This window comes from Monodelphis domestica, chromosome 4 (assembly GCF_027887165.1).
Source record: "Monodelphis domestica isolate mMonDom1 chromosome 4, mMonDom1.pri, whole genome shotgun sequence".
Lineage (NCBI taxonomy): Eukaryota > Metazoa > Chordata > Mammalia > Didelphimorphia > Didelphidae > Monodelphis > Monodelphis domestica.
This window is the reverse complement of record NC_077230.1, coordinates 287,120,121-287,146,075: the sequence shown is the minus strand read 5'-3', so window position 1 is coordinate 287,146,075 and position 25,955 is coordinate 287,120,121. Positions and strand designations below refer to the sequence as shown.

The window sequence follows — 25,955 nt, the reverse complement described above, 5'->3', positions numbered from 1 at the left end:
AGTTTTTATGACACCAGCTTTTTAGTTTTCTGTGTTCTCTTATCTGCAATCACCTGGGTCCCTCAAGGCTTTCTGTCAATACTACTTTATGGATGGATGGATGGTAATAAGGAGAAAGCAGAGCTTTTTCCCTTCAGTTCTGTAAAATAGGCCCTACTTATACTTATAAGGGAGGATATCATGGGACAGAATAGACCACAGAACCTGACATTCCACAGGCACACAGTCTCTGGAGCCACAGCAGCTCCCTTTAATCAGAGAGACAATTAAAACAAGTTTTTTGTTGTGTGTTTTTTTTTAAAATACAGCCATTGAAAAGACAACAAATTAAGAAACATGTAAACACTGCAGCTGCGTAATTACAAGTTGTACTGCTTGGTTTAGTACCTATGCACTCCCCAGGATGAGGGTGTGGGAAAAGTGGAGGTGAGCTACCTTCGCAGTGACAGCTGGATAAGGGAGAGGGGACAGAAAGAGAAAAGTCAAGATCTGGTTTAAGAGCCTTGCCTGTGAGAGAGCTAGAATAGGTTCTCCCTTCCCTCTCATAGGAGAATTTTAAAATTGATAAATCAGTAAAGATCTGCACATCATTGAGGGGAATGGAGAAAGTGACATATGGGGATACAGATGGGGACTGCCAGCTAATAGCAGGTAGGCACACTGGAAATCCTAACTCTGTGTTCTGAAACAGTCCAGACCCTCCTTACCACACACTCAGCTTCCCACATTCAGTTACCCGGGAGCAGTCGGGACAGACTTTGGTCCGTGGGGAGTTCACTTGTTAACACCAGCTTTTGTGATTAGGAGTTGGGGTCTTCATGTAGAAAAGTGGAACAAACGGCTCACCCTCTGCTCGTCTCCAAATGGGGCAGAAAAAACACGTTTGCTCCCACTGTTCAGAACACAGTGTCACCGAGAGGGGAATGGCTCTCTTCCCATTATATCACAGAAACATCCAGATGAGATTTTTTTTTAAATAGGGAAAATAGCAATAGCCCTGAACTCTGGGCAGTCATCTGGAAGAGAAAGACTGTTTGGCAAGCAGAATTATTTAGAAGTTAGGATAGCCATCTTCCTCTACTGAGGCCCTCATTGTCCTTTTCCTTCATTATACGTGGGGAAAACTAGATTCTAAAAGGTCTGAGGTGGTTCCAGGAGGGTGAATCCTAAGGGTTCACAGCCATGCCCCCCAATCCCTGAAAGGAGGAGGTAGGGAACACGGCAGGGGTGGTGACTGGCTATGCAGTGAGCGCTGGTCTACACTCTAGAACTCTCATTTCCCTTCAGGAAAATGGGCTCTTTCGCTTAGGTTTATAGGAAATCCCACTTAAGTTTCCCATATTTAGGACCTGTGATCCCTAAAACATGTCAACAAATGTGGGGGCTGCAAAGAATGAGCTGCTTGGAGCAGCCGTGTTGTGTTCAGACCTCGGCACTTAAGCAGCAGGCTGACTACTGCGTCTGAAAGAACGAATTCCATCTCTGGCCGGCGCAGCTCAGAAATCCCCCATGCACACACTGCCCCCCGCCAACCTTTCCTTCCAGGACGGGCTGTATCCCAGCTCTGCCCAGGCTTCTGGTCCATGATGTGGAAGATGATGGTGATCTAGGCATGAAGGAAGCGTGTGTCGGGAGTGTCTGGGCACCCCCAGAATTTCACTTTGTGAGGGGGGAAGGGGCCAGGGCCAGAGCAGAGGAGATAGTGGCGTCCCAGCACCACGTCCAAGACTCCCAGAGAGGTAGTTTCCCAATCTTGAGTGACTCCGGCCCTTTCTGGGCTTTGCCTGCCTCGGCCTCCTTCCTGTCCCATTCCTGGGGACCACTCGGGGTCAGCCTGTGCCCCTTGGCCAGGACAGGGGAGACCCTGCTGGCGCTGCTCCCTACACAGATCAGCTTCTAGAACACCCTGGGTCCAAGAGCCTTCCTGCCGAGGCCCCGACCTCTTTGGGGGACGCTCCCCTCCCTGCCCCCCACACCATCCACACCTCCTGGGCCACACGCACAGTCCTTGGGAGCGCTCCTACCCGTCCCCTTCAGGCTCTTCAGAGAAAGGAATTAAAGTCAAAAATGGGTTTGTTTTTGTTGTCTCAGGTTGTGAGTGTCTGCAGAGTCCCCGATGCCCTCACCCTCAAGGGACTGGTGGCGGTGGGGAGGGCCTGAGGCCTCACTGCCGGCTGTTGTTGTCCGATGGCTGGCCGGGGGTCCGGGCCTCGGGGTGGGAGGACGAGCCTTCGAAGCGCTGGGAGGCGATGGCTGCCTGGTGGGACATGCTCTTCCGCACGATGTCCCCTTTCCGCCATAACACCACTTCCTATAGGGGATGGGACAAGGGCTGTAAGTTGTTGAGCCTTCCACAGAGACCCTCCCCTTTCCCCAGACACATGTGAAGGACTTGTGAGGAAGCTGTGGCAGCCTCCTTGTATCCTCACATCACCTATATATATATCAGTCTTTTAAAGTGATTTCCTTGTCACACATCTGAGGGAGAGGAGGAGAGCTCCCAGTTTACAGATGAGGAAACTGGGACAACAGAGGCTGAGGAACTCGTCCAGGGTTGCAAAACTAAGAATGACTGCGGTGGGATTTGAACTCTGATCCTCCAGACTCCAGGCCCAGCATGAGTGGGAGACCACAGGGAGAGAAGGATCCTCCTGGCCTGTGCCTCACCTGCTGCTTGAAGTACCGGCGCTCCTCTTCATCAATCAGCACCAGGTTGAGGTAATACCGCACAGAGAACTTCTTATTGATGTCTCTCATGGTGGGAGTCAGCTCATACCCAGCCAGAAAGAGCCGGATCGGGATGGATTCCCCTGCAAGGAAGGAGGGACTCAGGGTCCATTCAGCCTCCACCCCCAGCACTGCCCAGGCCATCCTGCTGCCCTTTCTAGCATCCTGTACTAGAAGAGGGCAAGCAGGTGCTGGCTTCCTGAGCAACTCGCATTTTTATTACTGATGCAGGGATGGAAGGAGGTGTGGGGCAAGTTGTTCAGATTCACTGGGCCTCAGTTTTCCTATCAGTAAAAGGAAAGGGTTGAATTTGGCCTGAGGTCCTTCTAGCTCTAATGATTGCATCTAACTGTGTGCATTTACAATCTTAAAAAGACACTGGGTATAGCCATTATTTGCCGCTTTTGAACTGTTCCTGTTGTCAGAAGCTTAGAAAATGAATCATATTTGCACAGTTCTTAGAAAAGGGAGATGGCGTCCAAGGAATAGAATCCTTGTTCTCCTCTAAACCTTGCACACTACTTGTACTCAACAAATGTTTGTGGTTGATGGTGGGGCGAAGGAGTCTAAGATTCTTGCCAAGTGCCTGTTTATGCACGAGGCATCCATAGGGGAGATCATTCTTATCAACATAAAGGGACTGCTAATAAAGAGATAAATCCCAGGAAGTGCCAAGAAATCTTTAGATTGTAAGAAGAAAACGAGATGGACATACAATTATCATCATCAACTTTGGAGCATCTGGAGTCCTAGGAAGCATGAGAAAAGGCCTAGAAAATGAGAATTCACACAGAATCCCAAATTCTCCAGCTTAATTAATTTTAACTCCCCTGTAGCTCTCCATACCACCTGCTTAGCAGAAATGACCTATAAGCATTATATTTCCTGCTTCCAAGTATAAAACAGAAGCAACAGCAAAATTCACAAAACCCATCCTAATCACCTGCTGCCTAAGCACACAGGAAAACCCCTTATTCCAGTTGGACCCTCGGGCTCACCTCTACTCAAGGACATTTGGCTTGCAGGGACTCACCTCTCACAGGGGCTCCGTCCATGATCTCATACTTGGCTATTGTGTCATTCTCGTGGTAAACGTTGGGCCCCGTCCCAGTCGTCTCTCTCTTGATGATGTCAATCTCCATGTGCTTGATTTTGATCCTCACCAACAGGAAATAGATTTTCCCCACAATCACGTCTTTCAGGTGGTACCTGGGTTTGGGAAGAGAGACCAAAGGTTAGGTAAATGCGATTCCTCCACAGATTCTTTTCCCCAGATTTTCTCGCAGATTCCCAAAGATTTTCTAACTTTATTTCCCAACGCCTGGCTTAGAATTTACTCTGTCCAGGAAATCTTCAAAATCCCTTCACTCCAAGTCATGACTTTCTCTCCCTTCACTTTGACACACTACTTGCACCAAGAATTATATCATTTTCATGGGAAAGTCCCTATTTCACTTAAGAGTTAGGCAGCCCCCAGGAATCAGACTTATTTTCCCCTCTTCATAATACTTAGTACGAGGCTCTGTGCAGAAGAATCATGCAGCACAGGCGGATTGGTTCTTGTACCCAAGGGAAGCTAATAGAGGTAAACAAAGTGCAAACCACACTTCCTACATGAAATAGACATCCCCCACCCCCACCCCAAATTGTCATTTTGGAACTTTTGACACTAACTCTAATCCTCTTGGCCTGCCCCCTACTTCCAATCCGGGGAATGAACAATTATCCCTAGGGCAGGAGTTCTCAATAACTTTTACTGTGTCATGGCTCCTTTGGCAGTCTGATGAAACCTAGAGACCTCAGAAAACTTTTGAAATAATTGGAAGACATGTTAACGTTCTTAGATTAGTAAAAATAAAAACATAATTTCCCTCCCCATCCAAATCCATGGACCCGAGGCTAGGAACTCTTGCTCTAACAAAGACACTCACTTGGATTTATTGTACTCAAATTCGATGTGCAGACAGTCCTCAATCCCAACCTCCATCTTGATGGATGAATTGAGCTCCGGGTATGTGCTAAGTGTATGAACCACAATGTCCATCTCTTTGACAACATCATTGAGCCGGCGGCTGATGGTGGCTCTGAGGAAATACCTGCAGATATTAAGCCATCGTGGATGAGGACAGTTCCCTGTTACAAAATATTGTGTACACAGACACACAGACAGTACATGGGCATGTAGGGAAGCATTCACATGTACACAAAGCCATATATGCACATATATTATTTGTATTAGTATATATTTGTATTAGTATTATGTCTATATATAGATATGTATTTATATTGGTATATTAGTATATATATATATACACACACATATGTAACAAGCACACACATGCATGTGTCTGTGCCCAGAGGTAGGGCTCTGGCCTCAGACTGTACTTGGTGGAAGGAAGAGTGAAAGGATTGTAGCCTTCCTTAAGTCCCAACTAAATCCTGTCTTTTACAAATGCCTTTCCCAAACCCTTTTAATTGTAGTACCTTCCCTCTTGATTATTTTCTATTTTCTTGTACATAGCTTACTTTGCATAGAATTGTTTGTATGTTGTCTCACCCATTAGACTGTAAACTCTTTGAGGGCAGGGATTGTCTTTTGCCATTTTTGTACCCCCTAGCCTTAGCACTGTGCCTGGCACATAGTGGGTACTTAATAAATGATGATTAAATGACTTAGAGCTGAAAGGAACATTGGGAAGCTTTTGAGCCCAATACCCTCATTTTACAGTTGAGGAAAGTGAGGCTCAGAGCAATTGTGACTTGCCCAGGGTCCTATACCTAGTTAAGTATTTGAGACTAGATTTGAACTCAGGTCTTCCTGACTCCAAGTCTAGCACTCCACTCACCACACCTATTCACCTAGAATGGAGAAAGATACATCAGAAGAAAAGGATCCAGGGAGTTACAGGGAGGAAGAGACATAAGGAAGAACTTTGTATCTCAATATCATAAGGAAGAATTATCTAGCAATTAGAACTTAATGAAATTGGTTCATGTTAGCTAGTGAGTTCCCTGTCACCAGAAGTGTTCAAGAGGCTGAAAGACTACTCGTCAAGGAATTCTTAGATGGGGCAGGAGGTTAGCCGAGATCCTTAAGATCTTGTCTAACTCTCAAGATTGTATTTTATGAAATTAGAGGAATCTGCTGAGTAAACTGATGCCTTCTGCACTTTTCTGTTTTCCTGTATTGTCATTATTGTGGACCACTTTAGTATTTGTACACATGGCTCATAACACTCTGAACTTGAAGTTCCTCATCATCTTCAATTGCTGTGACCTTCAAGTCCACTCCATTTCAGCCTTGGACCTCAGCCATTTGAAACTGATCCACCTTGCAGAAATTTCAAATGTTGAGTTTCTCTGACCTTTTAAATCTTTCTTCATGATACACTCTTTGTGGTCAAGAGTGTTTTGCTTATGACTAATTCTTCCCTGAATCTATCCTCACTTTTACTCCTTCTCTCTTTTCCTTTCTATTAAAGTAAAATGACTAAATTTTCTGTATGTGTGTATGTGCATTCTTTCCTCGTTTGACCATTTCAGATTAAAGTGAGGTTCAGGTTCACTTCCTCCACCCCTTCCTGTTTGTACAGATTTCTACCTGTGCGTCCTGGTCATGTATGATAATTTCCCTCACTCTTCCTCTTCCTCTCTTTTAAAATCACAACAAAACTATTTTTAGGCCCTTGGACTTATTTAAACACCCTCTGTGACCCCATTGGTTCTGAGGCAACACTTGTTCCATCTCCTCCCTTTATTATATTATCCTTTTTTTTATAACCCTTACCTTCCATCTTGGAGTCAATACTGTGTATTGGCTCCAAGGCAGAAGAGTGGTAAGGGCTAGGCAATGGGGGTCAAGTGACTTACCCAGGGTCACACAGCTGGGAAGTAAGTGTCTAAGGTCAGATTTGAACCTAGGACCTCCTGTCTCTAGGCCTGGCTCTCAATCCACTGAGCTACCCAGCTGCCCCCATTTCATCCCCTCCCTTTAGAAGACAGATAATTCATCTTTTTTTGTTGTTCACCATGTTTCCCTTAACCTTTGTGTTTATATTTCAAAGTTTGTACTCAATTCTGGTCTTTTCATTAGGAAAGTTTCTATTTCCCTAAAAAATCCTTTTTTTTTTTACTTTGAGTTTATCCTCAGTTATGCTGAATAAATTATTGTTGACTATTTAAAGCGATAGCTTCTGTCTTTCCAAATTCTCTATTCCTTAAAAGTTGTGGCTGTTAAGTCTTGTGTGATTCTGACTATAAGCACCTCGAGATCTTTATTCCTTCTTGTTGCTTGCTTGCTTGCGATGTTTTTTTTTATTTCTCAGGAGCTCTGGATTTTGGATATGATGTTCTTGGCAGTTTTCTTTTTTCCCCAGGAGGTAACTCGAGGATCATTTGTATTTTTATTTTCATTTTGGCCTCTGATTTTAAGAAATCTGGGCATTTTTCTTTCATGATGAGAGAGACAGACAGACAGACAGACAGACAGACAGAGACAGAGTTTATGGGTGGCTTTCAGGTAGTTCAATGGTTCCTAAATAACCTCTCCTTGATCTGTTTCCCAGGATGGTTGTTTTTGGTATGCTATACTTTAGATTTTCTTTTTTCCCCCTCCCTCAGTCTCTTAACTTTTGTTTTAATATCATTATCTTCTATTTGATCCGTTCTAATTGTTAAGGAGTATATGGCTTGACTAAGGTTTTGTGTACTTCTTGTGCTAAAGTATTAATTTTTTTTCTGTCTTGTTTCTGTAAGTATCTAATTCTTTCCTTTTGTCTCTTAATTTCACTTATACAATAATAGCTATATTTTTTTTTTTGAGGCTTTGCTTGTAGATGTTTTGGGAGTCATTCTCTTCTTCCAGGTTTGTATTTTGGGTATTTCTGTTTAAATAATAATTTCATGGTGGGATTCTTTTATTTAGTTATTTGTTCTTCTAGGATTACTTCCTGAACTGGTACTCTCTATTAGGACTGGGAGTTGCATATTCTGTAGAAAACATCTGAGTCTTGCTTGGTCTTGTTTTGCGATTTCTTGGGTCTTGCTGTTGCTTATTCTGGGTACTGAGTGTTGTGTTCTTCAAAGACCTCAGGAGTGAGTTAGGATGGGATCTTCAAGTTTTCACTGTGCTCAAAGCTGTCTAATTACTGTTCTTCTGGTTGGAGCTTTTCCAGCTCCTCACCCAAGTTTTGAGTCTAGGCAACTCAAATGCTTGCCCTATCTCAGAACACTAGAAATTCCAAGAGTTGGAAGAGACTTTAGCACCAACACATACATGAAAACAAGTCAAGTCCAACACACGCACAAAAAAATGAAAGGAAGGAAATAGGCATTTATATAGTGCCAGGCACTGTCCTAACTAAGCACTTAAACATTTTTTTTGTTTACATTTTACCTCATTTGAGCCTCACAAGAGTCCTAAGAGATAGGTGCTATTATTGTCCTCATTTTATAGGAGTGGAAATTGAGGCAAACTAAAGTTAAGTGACTTGTTTAGGGTCACACAGTTAGGAAATGCCTAAATTCATATTTGAACTTGGATCTTCCTGACCCCAGAAAGGAACCCTCTCCAAAATTTAGCTGACAGGTGGTCATGTGGCCTCTGCTTGAAGACCTACAAAAAGGGGACAACCACCACCTTCCAGTCAGTCTATTCTACTTCTGGACAGCTCTCACCACAAGGAGGATTTTCCTAATATTAATCCTAAATTTACCTCTTAAACTTCCTCCCCCTGCTCCTGGATTTCCTCTCTGGAGCTAATTAGATCAAGGTCAAGAAGCTCTGGGGGCTCCTGGGCACAAACATCCTTTTCTAGCCTTCCACACTCAGCATTGGTCTCCTCTAGGACTGATGCACAAGGGCTTCCAGCAGTCTCACATTCCAGTCGAATGTCAGCTTGTGGTTCTTTATATGTAAAATTCCATCTGCTTTCACCATGCCTTCTCACAAGTCAGTTCTCTTCTCTGGATGGAGTGTATTCCAAATATGGCTTTTGACAAGAAATTATGGAATTCCTGGTGGAAACCTTTAAGGCCTACCTCAAGGGCCATCTCCTATAGGAAGCCCACTCATCACGGTCCACCCAGTTGTTAAAGCGAACCCCCTTTTTCCTAATTGTTTGGCCTCTATTCAAAAAATATATTTTGCATTTGATTCCCTGTTGTTTCCCCTCAGTAGAACATAGCTTCCGGGAAGACAGCAATTCTGTTTTTTGTCTGTACTTCTAGCCTCTAAGTAAAGTACCTGACCTATGGTAGGTGCTTATAGTAAATGCTTGTTGAGCAAACTGAAGACTATTCTTAAAAAAAAAATTTTAAACCCTTACCTCCTAACTTAGAATCAATACTGTGTATTGGCTCCAAGGCAGAAGAGTGATGAGGGCTAGGCAATGGGGGTCAAGTGACTTGCTCAGGTCACACAGCTAGGAAGTGTCTGAGATCACATTTGAACCCAGGACCTCCCATCTCTAGGCCTGACTCTCAATCCACTGAGCCACCCAGCTCAATTGTTTTTCATAATCCACAAAGAGGTAATCCAATCCCAGAATTTCAACTATTTTTTCTATGTGGATAACAATTTCTTACTCTCAATCCTTCTAAAACTCCACTTCCAGATTTCCAACCGCCCGCTGTACATTTCCACCTAAGATCTCAAAAACACCTCAAAGAGATGAAAAATCAAAACTCTTCTTACTCTTGCCCCTTCCATATTTCTGTACTGTGTCTCTCCAAATTAGAAACTCTGTGGTAATTTTTTACTTTCTAAACTCTATTTCCCTTTCTCTACTGTTTGCCGAGTCCTCTTGGAACATCCCTTGAGAGTCTCCAGAATCTCTTTCCTTCTCTCTCTATTCCTCCCACACCACAGCTCAAATCTGTATGCCTAGAATATTGGGAGAGCATCCTAAAGGGCTCCCCCTATCCCCTCAGGTGCTTCTTGCCTTTACAATTCTTCCTTCAAGCTGCCATCATCAATCTTTGCAATGGATAAACTCACAAAGCCTTCTGCATCCTGGTATCTGGCGAATCTGGTGCTCTACATAATCTGTTCTTAACTGATCTTTCTAATTAAATCTTTTAATACTTCTCAAGGACTGTGAGTTCCTACCAGTCTCCACTCTTGCCATTCTCTGAAGACTTATTAGATTTTTCCCATTAAGTACCTTTTTCTGTCCCCGCCATTCTATCCACTCCAACCCACCCCCATCCACTCTCCACTTCAGTACCTTATTTTGCTTTATCAATACGAGGAATGCCACATAGTACTGGATATGGAATCAGAGAACTTGGGTTGGACACCAGGGTTATCTATCAAGAGATGAGCCTATCACCCTTCTATCCAGAAAGGATAGGAATAATGTATGTGTAGGGTTATGGGTCAAAGTGTCTGAAAAATAAAGTTAGATAAATCAGCAAATACCCACATATAGATCACTTTTTTCCTTTTTAAAACAGATTCTGACAGAAGGTAAGGTGACTTTAAAAAAATCTTCTGTTTATCAATTCTTTTTTTGTTATTTAAAAAATTATTTATTTTTTTAAACTGATTGATTGATTTATTGTCAGTATCAATTCTAAGATAGAAGAGAGGCAAGGACTAGGCAATTGGGGTCAAGTGATAAGCCTAGGGTCACATGGTTACTGGGCTACCTACCTGCCCCATGGACCACTTTTTTTTTTTAAACCCTTACCTTCCATCTTTGAATCAATACTGTGTATTGGTTAGAGTGGTAAGGTTTAGGCAATGGGGGTTAAGTGACTTGCCCAGGGTGACACAGCTAGGAAGTGTCTGAGGCCACATTTGAACCTAGGACCTCCCATCTGTAGGCATGGTTCTCAGTCCACTAAGCTACCCAGCTGTCCCATGGACCACTTCTGATACATTTTTAAACCTAGGCCAAACTCCCCCTCTCTACTGGGACTACTGCCAAAACAAACCTTTCCCTTTTGCCTAGCAGATAAGTGGCTCTGGGAATAAAAATTAATTTATGACATTAGTATAATGCAAAAAGAATGAGAAGGCAAAATCACTGTAAAAAGTTCACAATAGATTTCAAAGCCAAATTTAAGTAACTTAAATTATCTATATTGTTCTTGCCCAAGGATACATTAATTTTTATGGGGATAAAGGGATACAAGTGTGTACACACACACACACACACACACACACACACACATATATGAGAGAGAGAGTAAGCATGAGAGAGCAACACATTTCAGACTTCTTCATGAAGGTTTAAAAGCTGGACATCCCCAAAGCCTCCTGACAGGAGGGAAGGAATAGTATATACCACTGGCCTCTCTGACCTAGTCTCGCCCATTGGTCCCCTGCAAAAAATTCAACAAAATGAACCAAATTTCTATAATTAAGGAGGTTATCAAAGACAAATAGCAGCATCCTGATAGCTGGATCTCACGCAACAGGGGCTAGCTCTAGTCCTTAACAGCCTATATGACCTTAAACAAGTCTCTTCCCATGTTTGGGTCTTGGTTTCCTTATGAGGCTAGATCAGTGATGGTGAACCTTTTAGAGATGGAGTACTAGGCCCTGTCTACCCCACCCCCACTCTCCAGAGATCTTGTGCTGTGCCCCTTCCCCCCACATGCTAGGTATGTCCCAACCCACCCTACCCCACACAGGGGAGGGAGAAAGTGTTCCCACTGGGAGGAGGAGTGGGTGAAGGGAGTAATGTCTTTAGTGAATGTAGAGAGGGGGAGGGAAAAGGAGTGGCCTGTATGCTCTGCTCACCTCCAGCTTTGCCTCCTGTGAGCCACCCACCTTACCCCCTCTATGCTCCCACTGGCTATTGGTCAGAGGGGCAGGGGATGAGGAAAAATGTCCTTAGGCATGGTTGATAGTGGGAGGGGATCAGTTCCACCTGAGTCTCTCTGCCTTTCTAGTAATGAATTCTGGCAGGGGGTTGGGGGATGGCTGTATACCCATAGAGAGTTCTGTGTGCCATCTTTGGCACCCATGCCATAGGTTCACCATCACTGGGCTAGACAAAGTAACTGATTAAGTCCCTTCAGGCTCTAAATATTCTCTGACCAGTGAAGAAAGCCTGATGCGAAGACCTTAGGAATACTTGCTACTCTTGGTTTTCCATCACCATACTCAGTACCAGCTCCATTTCTCAGGACTTAGAAGCACCAAGCTTGTGTAAAATGCTCCTAGTTCTGGCTATGCAATGTATTTCCTGGGTAACTGGACAAGTAATTTCACATCTCTGTGAGTTCCCTTTTAGTTCTAATCTAGAATTCCTAATATTTCTTAACTTAGCATTTTCTAAAGAATTTCCATATTATCTCATTTTATCCTCACATCACCCACATGGAGGTAGAGTGGTTAGAAGGTCCCCTTATTTTAAAATGAAAAGGGGGAAAAAGGGAATTGAGTTATCAAGTGGGCGATCTGGTTCAAGGTCAGGAGCAGTGAACAGAATTCATGTATGAGCCCTAGTGCTTTTTCCATTTGGTTGGACACACTCTAACTTCAGGGAAGCCTATGGAAAGGAGGTGACCCCAGGCCTGGGCTTCCCTTTCGATCATGACTGACCGAGAGGAAGCAGAAATGAAGGTCGGCTTGGAACCCTGTCAAGAGAGGTAGCTCTGGGTGGTCACCACTTACCTTAGTTTCACATTCTGTCCTGTATAAGACTCGTAGGGCTTCTCCACATGGGTGAACTCAAAGTCGAAGGTCTGGGACTGTGTGAACTCTCCAGGCCGGGCTAGGTCCTTCACCAGGGACACAAATTCATGGTGGTTTCCACGATCATAGTAGAGCTCTGGAGAGACAATAATGACCCATTCTGTTAGTTTCCTTAGCTCAAGGGAGATCCAAGAAAGCAAGTGTTGACTGGGAAAAAACCGCTTTACTGCAACCGTAGGCAATCCCCTTCATACCCGCTGCCACGGATCCATGCACACGAGACCAGCTGGCTCTTGTGGCATTTATCAGTCCATCAAACACTTCCCTGCCTTCTCTCACCCCCAATTCCTTCCTGCTTTGCCAACCCCTTTTGCAGCCACTGCTTCACTGTGAAATATCATGAGTCCCACAGCCAATGTTGCTCCTCAATGTAAACTAACACCTGTGCAAAGAATCTGCTACTAACAACTGAAACTTCTACTGCTTAAAAGCTTAAAAAGTGCTTTACATAAACATTTTCTCATGAATCCCATTAGCAATCCTTGCTGAGTTTAGTACATTATACCCCAACATTACAGAATAGGAAAGGGGCTTAAAAAGATTAAGTGACTTGCCCAGCTGGCCTAGACTTCAAACTTACCTATCTATTTTCCTTCCTTTCCCTCTCTCTTTTTAAACTCTCTCTCTCTCTGAAAACCCTGTTCATTTGTTGGTTTTTTTTTTGAGTAATACACTAAAAGGAACTTTTTGCAGAGTTAAGAGTCATATAAAAAGGGGATCAAGCTATTGGGGAATCCTTGGCCATCAAGGAAAGCTAAGGAAACATAAAAGAGATAGAGTTGTTTTATTTGCTGTTTAGGGAAAAAGGGCAAGGAGTTCATGACAACAGCCAGGCTGAACCTGGACTTCCTCTATTCCCAAGGGCCCAGATCACTCCAGGAAACAATTTAAACTGAGTCAGAGGAAGAGGCAGGGGCAGTGTTCCACCCCAGGAACCAAGGCTGGAATCTGAAAGCAGTCAGCTATACCAATTTCATTTCCCCCTGTCTCTCCCTCCCTCCTACCCCAATTCTGGGACCAAAGATAAAACACCCTCAAGCCCAGAGAGAGGCCCACTAAAGGGCCCTTTCCCTTGGAATAAGCATCCCCAGAAGAAGGATAATGTCTCGTTCATAGGTATCGTTTCTCTGTTGTTATGTGGGGTTGGGTCTGGTCTAGAAGCCTAGTCTTTGGGAGCTTCCCTGTCAATAAAACTGCATTACAGGCACTGGGCAGCTAAGTGGCATGGTGAATAGAGTTCTAGGCCTTGGGGTCAGAAAAACTCATCCTCTTGAGTACAAATCTGGCTTCAGACACTAGGTATGTAACCTCTGGCAAGTCCCTTAACTATTTGCCTTACTTTACTCATTTGTCAAATGAGCTGGAGGAGGAAATGGCAAACCATTCCAGTGTCTTTGCCAAGCGAATCCCAAATAGGGTCATGAAGAGTAGACATGAGTGAATGACAATAAGGGTTACAAAAGTTTGTGTTAAGTCTATTTAATAGCCTTGTGACCCTGAGCAAGTAACTTGACCTCTGTCTGCCTCTGTTTTGTGACAAGGGAATCACTTTAAAAGACTGATATATATTAATTTAAGGTCGCCAAGGAATTCAGTTATGTAATTCCTAAATGAAAACTCAAGTCAGCAGTAAATCTTTTATGGAGTTTAATTACAATAGGAGTAAGAAAGGAATTAGAGATAGAGAGAGAGAAAAAGGGAGAGAAGGGAATAGGGCTTAAATACCCCTTCTGTTTAGGCTGGCCAAAAGGCCCAAGCCCTTAGATAGCTGGGGCAAAGAAAAGAGATCAGTCCCTATTACTCATGTGACCAAAATGGAGAAACAGTCTCAGAGGCCCCCACCTTCAGCTTCCTTCAGAGCAAGCTTCTCAGAGCACACCGCAACCACTCTGGCCAACTCCTCAACCACCTCGAGTCTTCAGACCCCCCTGATCTTTAAGGAAACCATCCAAGTTGCCTCCCCTCAGTTCTCACATCTACCAATCACTTGTCCATCAATTTCCCTGTGCCAATGGAGGCTCTAGCTTAAACCCAGGACCGCCCAGAGGTCTCTGGCTTTTGCACATGTCTGTTGAAGGTCATATTTTCAAATAATTAAATCTTTGATCCTTTGCTACAGCCCTTTCTAAATCCTGTTAACCTGAGTAGGGTAGAGATTGGAATAATTAAATTTTGATCTAGGCTGCAGCCCTTACTCAATCCTGTTAGGACTGAATAGGGTGGAGATTGATTCCAAGTATCTCCATTGTATCAATTCTAAAATCAATCATGACTCAAAGAAATTCCTGTTCTATGCTTAAGCATAGGTCAAAGTCCTTTCCATTGTTCAGCAAAAGGTTTCTGTCCTAAAGTAATCTTAAGAAGGAAAGAGAAGGAACCTCCCATGCCAATGGGGTTCACATTCCAATAGTCAAGACCCACTATCAATAGGAAATTTTTCAAGTATGAAATTTCCCAATGGTGAAATTTCCAACATTTATAAGTCTAAGAAATTTTGAGGTTTACAGTTTCCTCATCTCAAAAATGGGGATAAAAATGGCATCTACCTCTCATGGTTGCGGTGAGGACCAAATAAAAATACTTAGACCACAGTGAACACTTAATAAATGCTTGTTCCTTTGATGAATGAGTTTTATAGCATCTGAACAGCTGTTTTTTTGTTAATATAAGTTTCTCTTGATTGTAAAATTGTTTCATGTTGAATTTTGCATTTGAGGGGGAGTTAAATTTGGGATTCCTCTTTGATGTTGTCTCTTCTTAATTCACTCTGCCCTCCTTTGCCTATGCTCCTGGGCAATTTTCCATCATGCTTTTTCAAAAGTACATTGTATTTCTTAGGTTGCTTCTCTGATTTAATCTTCAAGAAACTTTGGTTTGAGAAGGACATTTCAATCACACTTTCCATTTTGCTGGTTTTAAAAAATCCTTGTTCTGATGTTGTATTCATTTTTATGTTCTCTGCCACTCTTTTTCAACATTCACTGCTTTATTAAGGTTTCTCCACAATCTGTTCTATCAATTCTCTGACCCCTTTTCTGTCTACTCATGGCATTTGTTTTGTATTGATTCCAAGTATGCTTTTGTATATACATTGATCTCCCAATAAAACATAAACTCTTTGGTTTATCCCTCTGTTTTACCCTTGATTCAGCTGTCAAATTGATCTTCTTAAAGTACAAGTCTGGCCATTTCCCTTCCCTATTCAGTCAAATCCCTACTGCCACCAAGATAAGTATAAATTCCTGCTTGGCTTTCATAACCTGGCCCATTCTTGTCTTTCCAGCCTTCTTAACTTGCCTCTTACCATCACATTCCTTCTCCCCCAACTCTGGGGCCACTGGCCTCCTTGCTGTTCATGACCCTCCATTTTTCACCCCAGGTATTTTCCAAGGGCTCTCTCCCTTCCTAGATTTCATGTTTCCTTCAAGTTGTAGCTAAGCCTCCCTTTCCCTTCCCAGACCTCTTTCATCTTACCATCTTTCCTCTGAGAGTATCTCAAATTTACTCTGTACATATCCTGTTTACAAATATTTCCTCCCATTGGACAGTGAGCTATTTGAGAGCAGGGACCATCTTTTGACTTTCCTTGCATCCCCATCACTTAGCATGGTACCTAGTACATAGAAAGGGCTTAATAAATGCTTGATGACCCAGAGCCTACTTACCCAACTCTAGAAAAAACACAAGTAAATTCAACTATATAACAAACAACTGAAGAGGTCAACAAAATGGATCCTGCTCTAGGGGTGGGAAAGATTGCCAGCCTTCTGGGATCCATACTTGAACCCAGCAAAGAACCTAGCTTGTTATTAGGGTCATTTATCAGGAAAATATTTTCCATGGGTCACAAGAATGTCAGATTCACTTCAGGATTTTCCCTCTGGAACCTATGAAAGCTTCAGCTTCTACAAGGTATCACAGGGGAGTTGCTGCTGTGTGGAAGGAATGAAGCTAGATTTGGCCTTTTGAGTTATCGTAATTAGTTTAATTGCAATGCCTCTGTGGTAATAGTTCCATCTTGCAGTTTGCCAAAGAGTTTGATTTCCCTTATATGCTGCAAAAATTATTTTTATTTTTTATGCCCTCACATGTAAAAAGTTTTCAACATCTTTTAAAGAATATTGAGCCTCAAATTCTCTTCCTCTCTCCCTCCCCTGCCAACCTCCTACCCGTGCCTTTGAGATTTTAAGAAATCTCATATAGATTTTACATGTGCAATCACAATCATATAAAACTTATTTTTTTCATATTAATCCTTTTGTGGAAAGAAACAAAATAGAAAAAAAATTTGTAAGAAAATGAAAAAAGTTTGCTTTGTATACAATATACATTTAAAAAATAATAGACCGAGATATACTGGCATAAGACTGGGGTCATAAGAAAATTTAGCATATGGAATAATTGCCATAATTCCAAAAAGTAAAATCTTCAGGGATGCAGCTATAAACCATTTTCATCTTTTTCCGATTCTCAGCTATTAGCCCCCAGCCCAGCAGGCCAGGCATTTTAGAGTAGAAAGCAGGAATTTAAAATAATATTATTTGAGAGGGAAGTTCTCCTTTTATCTAGTCCCCTTCTAAAATAAATAGAAGGAAACCAATTTTGCATTCAGGTTCACATTTCAAAACTTCAGAACTACCAAGGAGTGAATTTACTCAGGATGGAAACTAAACCGACATCTCACCACAAGACTGCAACTATTAAGGAAGCCTTGGGACCTGCTATACTGTTGCTGAGAAAAAGAATCACGTTTTTTCTGGACCTCTTGCTGAGTGAGTCTTAGTCTTGGAAAGAGCACAAGGCAGTATGGCCAAGTCCTGAGTGTCTCCTCTTCATAATTAATTCCCATCCATTGCTTGGCAAGTTGGAGAAGCAGTTAAGCCTCTTTACCTGCTGGACTGAGGATGAGTCATAGACTTACTTCTATTCCAAGCTATAGCAGCATCATTTGGTGTGGAGTAAATCAATTCAATATGTATTAAGTGTCTACTGTGTGCCAGACACTATGCTAGATTTGGGGATACAAAAAAAAAAAGAAATAACTCCCACCCTCAGCAGCTTATAGTCTACTATGGGCAAAAAACATCAACAAAGAGAAATATAAAATATATAAAAACAATTTCTATGGGTGGGGGAAGAGGACATTAATAACTTAGAGGAACCAGGGAAGGCTTATGTAAGAAGTGGCCTTTGGGCAATTCCTTTTCAGCCTTTCCAGTGAGGGCTTGCCCTGCCCTTTCCTTTGTTGCTTTCCACCTGCCACTCAGCTCTTAGCCATGACTCCAAGAAGCTGAAGCATGTGTAGCCCAATACCCACCCCCAGGCTCAGGGCAACTGACAGGTCTCAAACCTGTTGGTGAGTTAAAGGGGTATCTGCCCAAACACGTGAAGACACCATTTGGTGGAATGGGTGGATGAGAACAGTCTGTTCCAGGGGCCATGAAGGTGGCTGGAAAAAGTGCAGGGGAAGGCTTAGAGCATAGTCAGACATTGAAGAAGCCAAGGTCATCCAATGAATCCCCGGCCACCAACAGTTGTCTTGACTTTTGTCTTACCACTAGATTTCGATGACTATGGAAGAGAGAACAAGGCCATAGCTTTGTGCAACTTCACCTCATTTAAATACAACTTATGTTTAAGAGAAGACATTACCAGTGTTGGCATTTTGGTCCTCTCAAGCACAACCACCAAAAAGGCAGCATACTATCATTTTTATTTCTGTAACTGGAAACAACCACCTACTATATTTTTCTGAGAACTGTTTGCATTAATGACTTAAAAATCACAAATCCTGTAGGGATTTTGGAAATAACATTACCAATATAGTAAATATCTTAGTTTATTCAGATTTATCCATACTACTGGATTAAAATAGTAGCATGGAAAATAAAAAAAAGGGGAAAAAAACTAAAAAAGTATTTCTCTTTGTCTTGGAGTACATAATGCCCACTTGCTCTTTTTTTGTTCTACCTAGGTTAAACTTTCTGATTATACTAGGCTTACTCAAGTCTTATTATATTTTGGTCTAGTTTACCAAGCTTCCCTTAAAGTCTCAGCTAAAGACCTACTTTCTTCAAAAATTCTTTCCTAGTTTTCCCTAATCTTATCACCCTGCCTCCAAGATCACATTCAGTATATCCAGTATGCAGCTTGTCTGTCCGTGGCTGTTTACATGTTGTCTCCCCTGTTAGACTGTGAGCTCCCTTAGAGCAATGCCTGTTTTTTGTGTCTTCAGGACATGTCAGAGTGCCTCGCACATTATATATATATATACACACACACATAATAAATGCAGAGTGCCTTCAAGGCCTATTCCCCACCCCCCACCCCCCAATAAAGACTTTCCTAAACCATTCCATGTGACAAGTGATTTCTCCCTATGATGAATTCTTGCAGTTCTTATTGGCCATTACCATTCCTATATGGCTCGCAATTCATAACTGAATGGAGCTTTACGAATGATCTAGTTTCACCCCCACATTTTCAACAAGCAATCCTGTATTCATATATATTTAAGGTGAATGCCTCATTTCTTGAGTTGTTTTGGCATAGGCACCATTCATGCCTTATGCTTTGTAAACCAGCACTTTGGATGAGGTATGTATAGTTGGCAAATGCTTGCTAATGATGGACAAACCTAAAATGCGCTGGGATTTTTTGAACACAGATTAAGCAAAGTGCCAAGTGATAAGTAGAAATGTGCCAAGTGATGAGTAGAAATGAATCTGATATTAAAAACTTGCAGAGGACAAGCAAAAAACCCAGGACAAGTGAGAACTTCTGCACGGAGTAGACTGACTTTTTTTTTTAATGCTCAACCACAACTTTGCATAACATTTAGTTGAGAGGAAAAGAAAAACCACAAAACATAACCTGGGCTCTCTAGACATTTAGCAGTTCCTTCTGCCACAGGTTTTGAAGAACATAGAGCTCAGGCGAGTATATGACACATTGGGCGGAACTATTTGAGCTGAGGGTATAAGGGAAGGTAGGCACCACGCTCATTCCCTGTCAGGTAGGGGAAAATTCGCAGCTCAACAAAAGCTGCCTACCTGATGTACCAAAAAGCGAAGCCTAGGGCCAGCATAGCAAGCCATGATTTGTCTCTTCCAAAAAATCCACAAATAAATGTGTTTGAAAGTATAAAAAGACTTTTGGATCATATAAATGAAATGACCCACATACACTTAAGGAAAGGGTACAGGGTTGTCAGCTGTGATTTTTTGAGTAACAGAACTGTTAGCACCAATACAGAAGTATTGCTAGCCAAGGTCAGGGGTTTGGGCCTATAGAGAATAAAGAGAAATCCTATAGAAAAAAGTCTAGGACTTGGATGTGAGGACTAGTCCCCCTTGCTCAGGAATTTCATCCTGTACAGTCAGGGAGCCAACTGTCTGAATCTGCAACTGTTCACTATAAATTAATTAACTTTTAAAACTCTGGAATAAATGGAAGCTACCTGAAAGCAGGGGCACTGTCTTTCAATGAACGAGAACACCAGTGGCCCGGATAATTCACAAGGCCACATAACAAACGTTCTCTTTATTTGGCAGGGAAGTATGTGATTTATTTTTCAAATTACAGCTGTTTGGAAAAGCTAACGTTAGTTTGCAACCTCAACACAAAATGTTCAGTCATTAAGAGACACTGACAAAAAGATAACTCGAGTAATAGGCAGAGAGGCCCAAGATAAAAATTTTCCTGTGGATAATCTACAAAACAAATCATCTAGAGTTGACTACCCAGTTCAGATTATTCAAAAGTCCCTTAAGTACTTCCTAATAGGACATATTGAACAGAAGTTCAATGATGGAAACACAAATGTCCATCTGATTAAGGCTACAAGGAAAAGAAAAATAATCCTTGGGAGGTTGGGGAAATATAATACATGTATAAACAAAAGACCATGATGCTGGAATGACAATCTTCAGGATGTGTAAACTTTTGACTCTAGGCTGTTCTTTATTCTCTTAAAGAAACTTGCATTCAATAGCTTTTATGTGGAAATAAAACAAGTATTCTGTCAATAAGTATTTATTTAGGGTCTCCTGAGCATTTCTGAAAGGTACAGCCAGAAATCTATGCACTCCCTTCTCTTTCCACAAGAGCTTAAGTTTGAGCTGAGATTTTAGGGCAAGAGATAAAAGGATATATGAAACAACCTGGTCCTTATCCACAAATACCTTTCAATATAGTATAAGAACTTATAATTTAGTACCATCATACTTAGGATTTATAACTTATGATTTAGTAGACCCAAAGATTACTTGATTTAGATCAATCAAGATCTACTTGATTCAAAGAGAAATAAACTGAAGAAATAGCATGGCGTACATTAATAATGGCCATCTTCTTCCACTAATGGCAACAAAAGTCAGAAAGACTTCTCAAATTCTACCAGTCTCTGGCCCTCACATATTCAGTAAATATATAAAACACTATCACAGCTTCAGCAAAGTCACTTATCTGAGCACACAAACATGGTGGCTAGGTAGCTCTCTAACTCCTCCCCAAAAGCTTTAAAAGACTTATCTCACCAATGACTTCTTTGGCAAAGAGAGGCATGATGGAGGGTGAGCCATTGTATAGTGGAGATAGGTGACTTAAAAAAGCCATTTTTCTTACCCTACTTATCAAGTGAAATATAATTTCATTAAAAAATCTGGGCCAATTTCACAATCTATTTTCTGGGAATCAAGAAAGGTTATCTTACTTTAGCCTAAACCAAACATAAGAGAGTAGTACCTCTCTCATTTCTTTGAATTAATGCTCATCATTTAAAGCCAACTCATGTGTCATTTACTTCAAGGTTCCTTGAATCCTCTTAATTGATAAATGATCTTCCCCTATTTGATTTTTCAAAGCTTTTTACTACTTCTCACATATTTATGCTATTTTTCCACTAATCTATATCATAGCTCCTTACCAAACTGTTAACTGCCCAAAGGAAGAAACCATAATTTACCTGCTAAAATTTCTATCTATCCATCTCTTAGCATTCTTATAGTCATTGGCTGGGTACCAGCTGCCTTGCCATTTCTTCCCAGGGAATTCTAGGCACTGATTTCTCTTCTAGATCTGTGGACATTGCCATATGATATGCAGTTGGGACCACTTGGTCTAGCAGCTGAATTCTCTTACATCTGTACACATAGCAATCATTTTGGACTTCTTTAATTTCTCCAACATGCTCCCTGGAAATTTATCATTGGGAAATCTCATCATTTGGCAAAATCTAACCAACTTCTGTTTAGAGGGAAGAGTCATGAACCCTTCCATTTAGATGTTAGAAAACAGCATTGTCTCATTTCCAACCCAGCTGAACTTATTTTGTATTTCTTTGGCTTCTTCACCAACCACTACCTCCTTTACCTCCACCCTTTACCCCCTCAAACTGTTCAGCTTTCTTTGGTGTGTTGTTGTCTTCTCCCAGTAGCCAGAAAGCTTCTTGACGGCAGGGATTTTTCGTATTTGCATCCCTGATGCTAAGCAAAGTGTCTGATAGAGAATAAGAGCTAAACATAATGTCTGACTATGTGTTTCCTCTAATTAGAATGTGAGCTAATTGAGAGCAGGGTCTGTTTAGCTTTTAATATTTGTATCCCCAATGCTTGGTACATAGTAAGTTCTTCATGAAAATTTATCTATACCATTCCAACCTAGCACTTAACAAATGTTTACTGAATTGACTCGATGTATAATGCAATTCAAAATCAAAACCTAGAAATTATTTTTGACCATACATTAATCTGCATTGCTTTCATGACTCTTTCCTTTTCTTACCACAGGAACTACTATCTTTGTTTTACAGTAGACAAAATTGAGGGCAGCATACTTCACATAAGACCTTAGTTAACCCAGCCTGGAATACTCAGAAAACCTAGAAATGTTAAACAAAGAATAATCACCGTAGGCAATGGAAGTTTATGAGACAGAATGGCCAGAAAATTCTAGAATGCATTAAAAAAACTTATATTGTCTATTTTTAATGAATCCTTGCTGACTCAATGGTCATTGATCAATGATCAACTTTCATTTCTAAATATCCACAAATTGTCTCTTTAATGCATTACTTCTAGGGTCAGTTATCTCTAGACCATTTTGTTAAACTGTGGGTGCCATATTTTGGGGATGATACCCATGAGCTAGAACAAATTCAGAGAAGAGTAATCAAAGCCAATGTAACTGAGAATTCTCCAGGAGACTGGAGAAGAGAGTAAGAACCCAGAAATTATCCTCAAGTATCTGACAGAAGGACATAATGAAAGGGGATTAAATTGTTTGTCTGGTCTCTTGCAGGGGCAAAATTAGAAATAAATGGAGGCTGCAGAGGCAGATTTCAGTTTTGGTACAAAAACTTCCTAACAATGCTGTGTATGTACATGGTTAAGGAATGGTGACTAATTCAGTTTGGCTGGAATATGCAGTGCATAAAAAGAGAAGCAAGGGTGGAAAGGTAGGTTGAAACCAGATTGTGAAGACTGTGTTTTCATCTTTGTATGCCTCCCACAACATCTAACCTGATAGCTTATATCTCATATGTAAAACCAGGATAATAATAGGGCATATCACATAAGGTTATTGTGGGGAATCCAATCAAATGCACGTAAGTCACTTTGCTTATCTTTAAAGTTTTACATTAAGGTGAGCTATTATTACACATGATTTATAAATACATGTTATAAAAAAGAAATTAGAGCTAAACAAAATTAGAATGGGATATTTCAGGAGGTAATGAGTGTCCTTACACTAAAGCTTTAAGTGAAGTATGATTAATTATAATAAGGACACTATGGGGGGGGGGTTCCCCTTTAGATATGGACCAGATGGCTGGGAAGGTCTTTTCCAACTTCTGAGATTCTGTAATAGAGTTACAAGGATGTCATGAGAATCAAGGAGAATTGGATCTCAAACCATGAAAGTATAATGTACAGTCTCTTCTTATACCCTTTCCTTGTAAATCAGGCAGAACCACAGAATCTTGGGCCCTTTGCATAAGATAGTTTGTAGGAAAGAGGTTGCCAGAGTTTCTGAAGTTGGGAACCTTCTCTTCTCTTTTTCATGTGGTGTCGATTCAGGTAGGGCCCCAGGGTGATAAGAGAAAATATAGTTAAAACATGTCCATAATTTCTGTTATTAAACTCTGAAAGGTTCCACCAGGAATCCATGAACTCTATTAAAACATCAGTTCTAGTTGGAGGGGCAATCATGTGTGTGTGTGTGTGTGTGTGTGTGTGTGTGTGTGTGTACTATGTCCCAAAAAATCTTAGTGCGATACTCTGTATTTGAAAATACCTGTGAAATCCTAGAAGGTACCTAAAGAAAGCCAACTACTTAAACATCTACCTTAATTTTTCCTAAATCAAAAGATGTGGAATTCATTTGTCACATTCTTTCAAAAACACAATGAATTTTCTTAAATGATTTAAAACAGCATTAACCAAAAACATTCCTATATAAGGTCAGTCTGGTTCCATTCTTTTTAAACTTTCTTTTCCCACAGAAAGGCAAGATGCTTTGAACTGAGCACTAGACTGGGAAGGTTAGACATCTGACTTCCTGTTTTGCCTCTATTGCTGCTAGGAACACAGTAGAGACCTTTTCACTTGTGCTTCAGTTTTCTCTTCATATGCAAAATGGTGATAAAACCTATGCTGACTTCACATGAAGATAATGATTTTCATCCATTACTCTAGGAAAGGACTAGATAAAAAGTATGTATGTGCAGATTCTCCAAAGGTCTTCTCTAGACCACATGGTAATTACTATGAATCCAGTCCCTGACCTAATAAAGTTTATTCCAGGAACATTTGAGAGTGGGGTAAGCAAAGAGAATCAGGTGAGATTCAGAATCTGGGACAATTTGGCCTTCACTGGCATGCTCTAAAACTACTTCAATATTACTACAGTTACTGTTATTTGTTGAGAACTGACAGACTAGTAAAATTGTGATACATAATTGTGGCTTTGAAAACAATTTCACTGTCATTAAATGAATGAGTCCTTCCACACAAATATTTTCCATTCACAAACAATATTATACAAAAATATATACAAATCAGTTCTCTCTCTCTCTCTCAAATCAAACAGGCAGCTCAAAACTAAGGTTAATAAGGGGAAACTAATGAGCAGCTCTCTTCCCAGACTGATAGATGATAAAGGCCCAGTGCCATCTACTGAGAGCCAGGCAGAGGTGCTGCATTTCCTATGGGGCTCAATGGTGTGAATACACACAATAAGAGAAAACTAGAAAATTGAAAAGGGTTACTAGTCAAGAGTCCAAGGCTACTAACAAGGTCAGAATCTGTTAAATCCCTAAGGCCCTGGACTGTGAAAAGAGCTTGGTTGCAGCTTTAAGAGAACTGAGATTTCCCAAGTACAAGAGCCCAAAGCTCAGATTATGTTAAATCATGACCATGAGCTCCATCCACTGTATCTTAGAGAAGGGACCATAGATTGTTCCCGATACAAAGTATACAAACCTGATAACCACAGTGGAATAATACTGCCCCCTCCTTTTTCCCTGTCTCTCCACCTCCCTCCAACCATTCATCACCTGCCACCCCAATGGCCAGACCAGAGTCCTTGTAAAAACTGAAAAAACTCTTGAGCTTTGGAATTCTGAAGATCTAGGTTGGATTCCCAGCTCTGCGTGTCTTAACTACAACCTTGGACAATTCACTTAACTTCTCTGGGCCTCAGTTTCCTCGTCTGTAAAATGGGGGGCCACCTGCTCTGTTCTTCAAGGGGTGTCGGCTAGGATCAAATGAGATAATGCAAGTGAAAATTCCTTTCCCTCCCTACAAAGAACCGGTGCTGTTGTCATTGTTATTAGCATCAACCCCTCCCTACCTCCAACCACCCCACAATCCTCCCCCGCACAGAGAGGTGTCATTTCGGGAAGAGACAACTATGGTGGGGGGAACAGTCTCAAGCCAGGGCAAAGCCCTGCCTCCCCTCTCGTCCATTTCGAAGCATTCCCTCCGAACCTTCAAGGGACCCTCCCCACCCTCCCACTCCCCAGTCCCGGCGGGCGGGGGCGGGGCAGCGCTTCTGTATTCTCCGGTGAATTTCGCCGCTCCTGGCCCCCAGCAGTGATGTTGGGGCGCACTCACCGATCTGCCCGATGAACTCGATCTTGATACCCTGGTGCTCCAGCCGCTTGTTGGGGTTCTTGAGCGCGAGGCTCACCTTCCCGGACACCGTCTCCCCGTCGTAGAAGAGAAAATACTTCTCCTTCTTGCCATCCTCCGTCTTGTGCTCCGCTCGCTTCCTGCTCTCTGCATCGCTCAGCAAGATCTCTACCTCGGCACTCTGCCCGAAGCCGAAGAAGCTCATCTCCCCGCCGGCCGGCCTGGCCTGACCCGGGCAGGGGGCTGGCGACGGCGCACTCGCGGCGGGGCTGCCCAGGAGAGGCGAGACTAGGCGGCTGTGGGAATGCAACGCCTCGAGTGAGGGAAACGATCCCGCCGCGGCCCCCGGAGCAGTACTGAGCCGGGGGGCCCGCTGCGGTGGGTGC

General features: G+C 42.0%; 1 protein-coding gene across 1 annotated transcript; it reads right to left on the bottom strand.

Annotated features, from left to right (window-relative positions):
* Nucleotides 1-221: 221 nt before the first annotated feature.
* On the bottom strand, nucleotides 222-25,774 carry VPS26B (VPS26 retromer complex component B). Its single transcript, XM_001365996.5, has 6 exons — nucleotides 25,552-25,774; nucleotides 12,356-12,512; nucleotides 4,659-4,823; nucleotides 3,761-3,936; nucleotides 2,668-2,810; nucleotides 222-2,311 (listed from the first exon to the last, which is right to left on the bottom strand). Exons 1-6 carry the CDS (start codon nucleotides 25,772-25,774, stop codon nucleotides 2,165-2,167), a joined length of 1,011 nt encoding a protein of 336 aa, XP_001366033.1. The 3' UTR covers nucleotides 222-2,164.
* Between the last annotated feature and the right edge of the window lie 181 nt (nucleotides 25,775-25,955).

What these genes read in the sequence shown, in the direction of transcription:
- VPS26B (XM_001365996.5), bottom strand. Translation starts at nt 25,774, where the DNA reads ATGAGCTTCTTCGGCTTCGGGCAGAGTGCCGAGGTAGAGATCTTGCTG. An exon ending in CGAGTTCATCGGGCAGATCG is followed by an intron (nt 12,513 to 25,551) that starts GTGAGTGCGCCC and finishes TTGTCTCTCCAG; the next exon opens with AGCTCTACTATGATCGTGGA. An exon ending in GCCGGTACTTCAAGCAGCAG is followed by an intron (nt 2,312 to 2,667) that starts GTGAGGCACAGG and finishes CATCCCCTATAG; the next exon opens with GAAGTGGTGTTATGGCGGAA.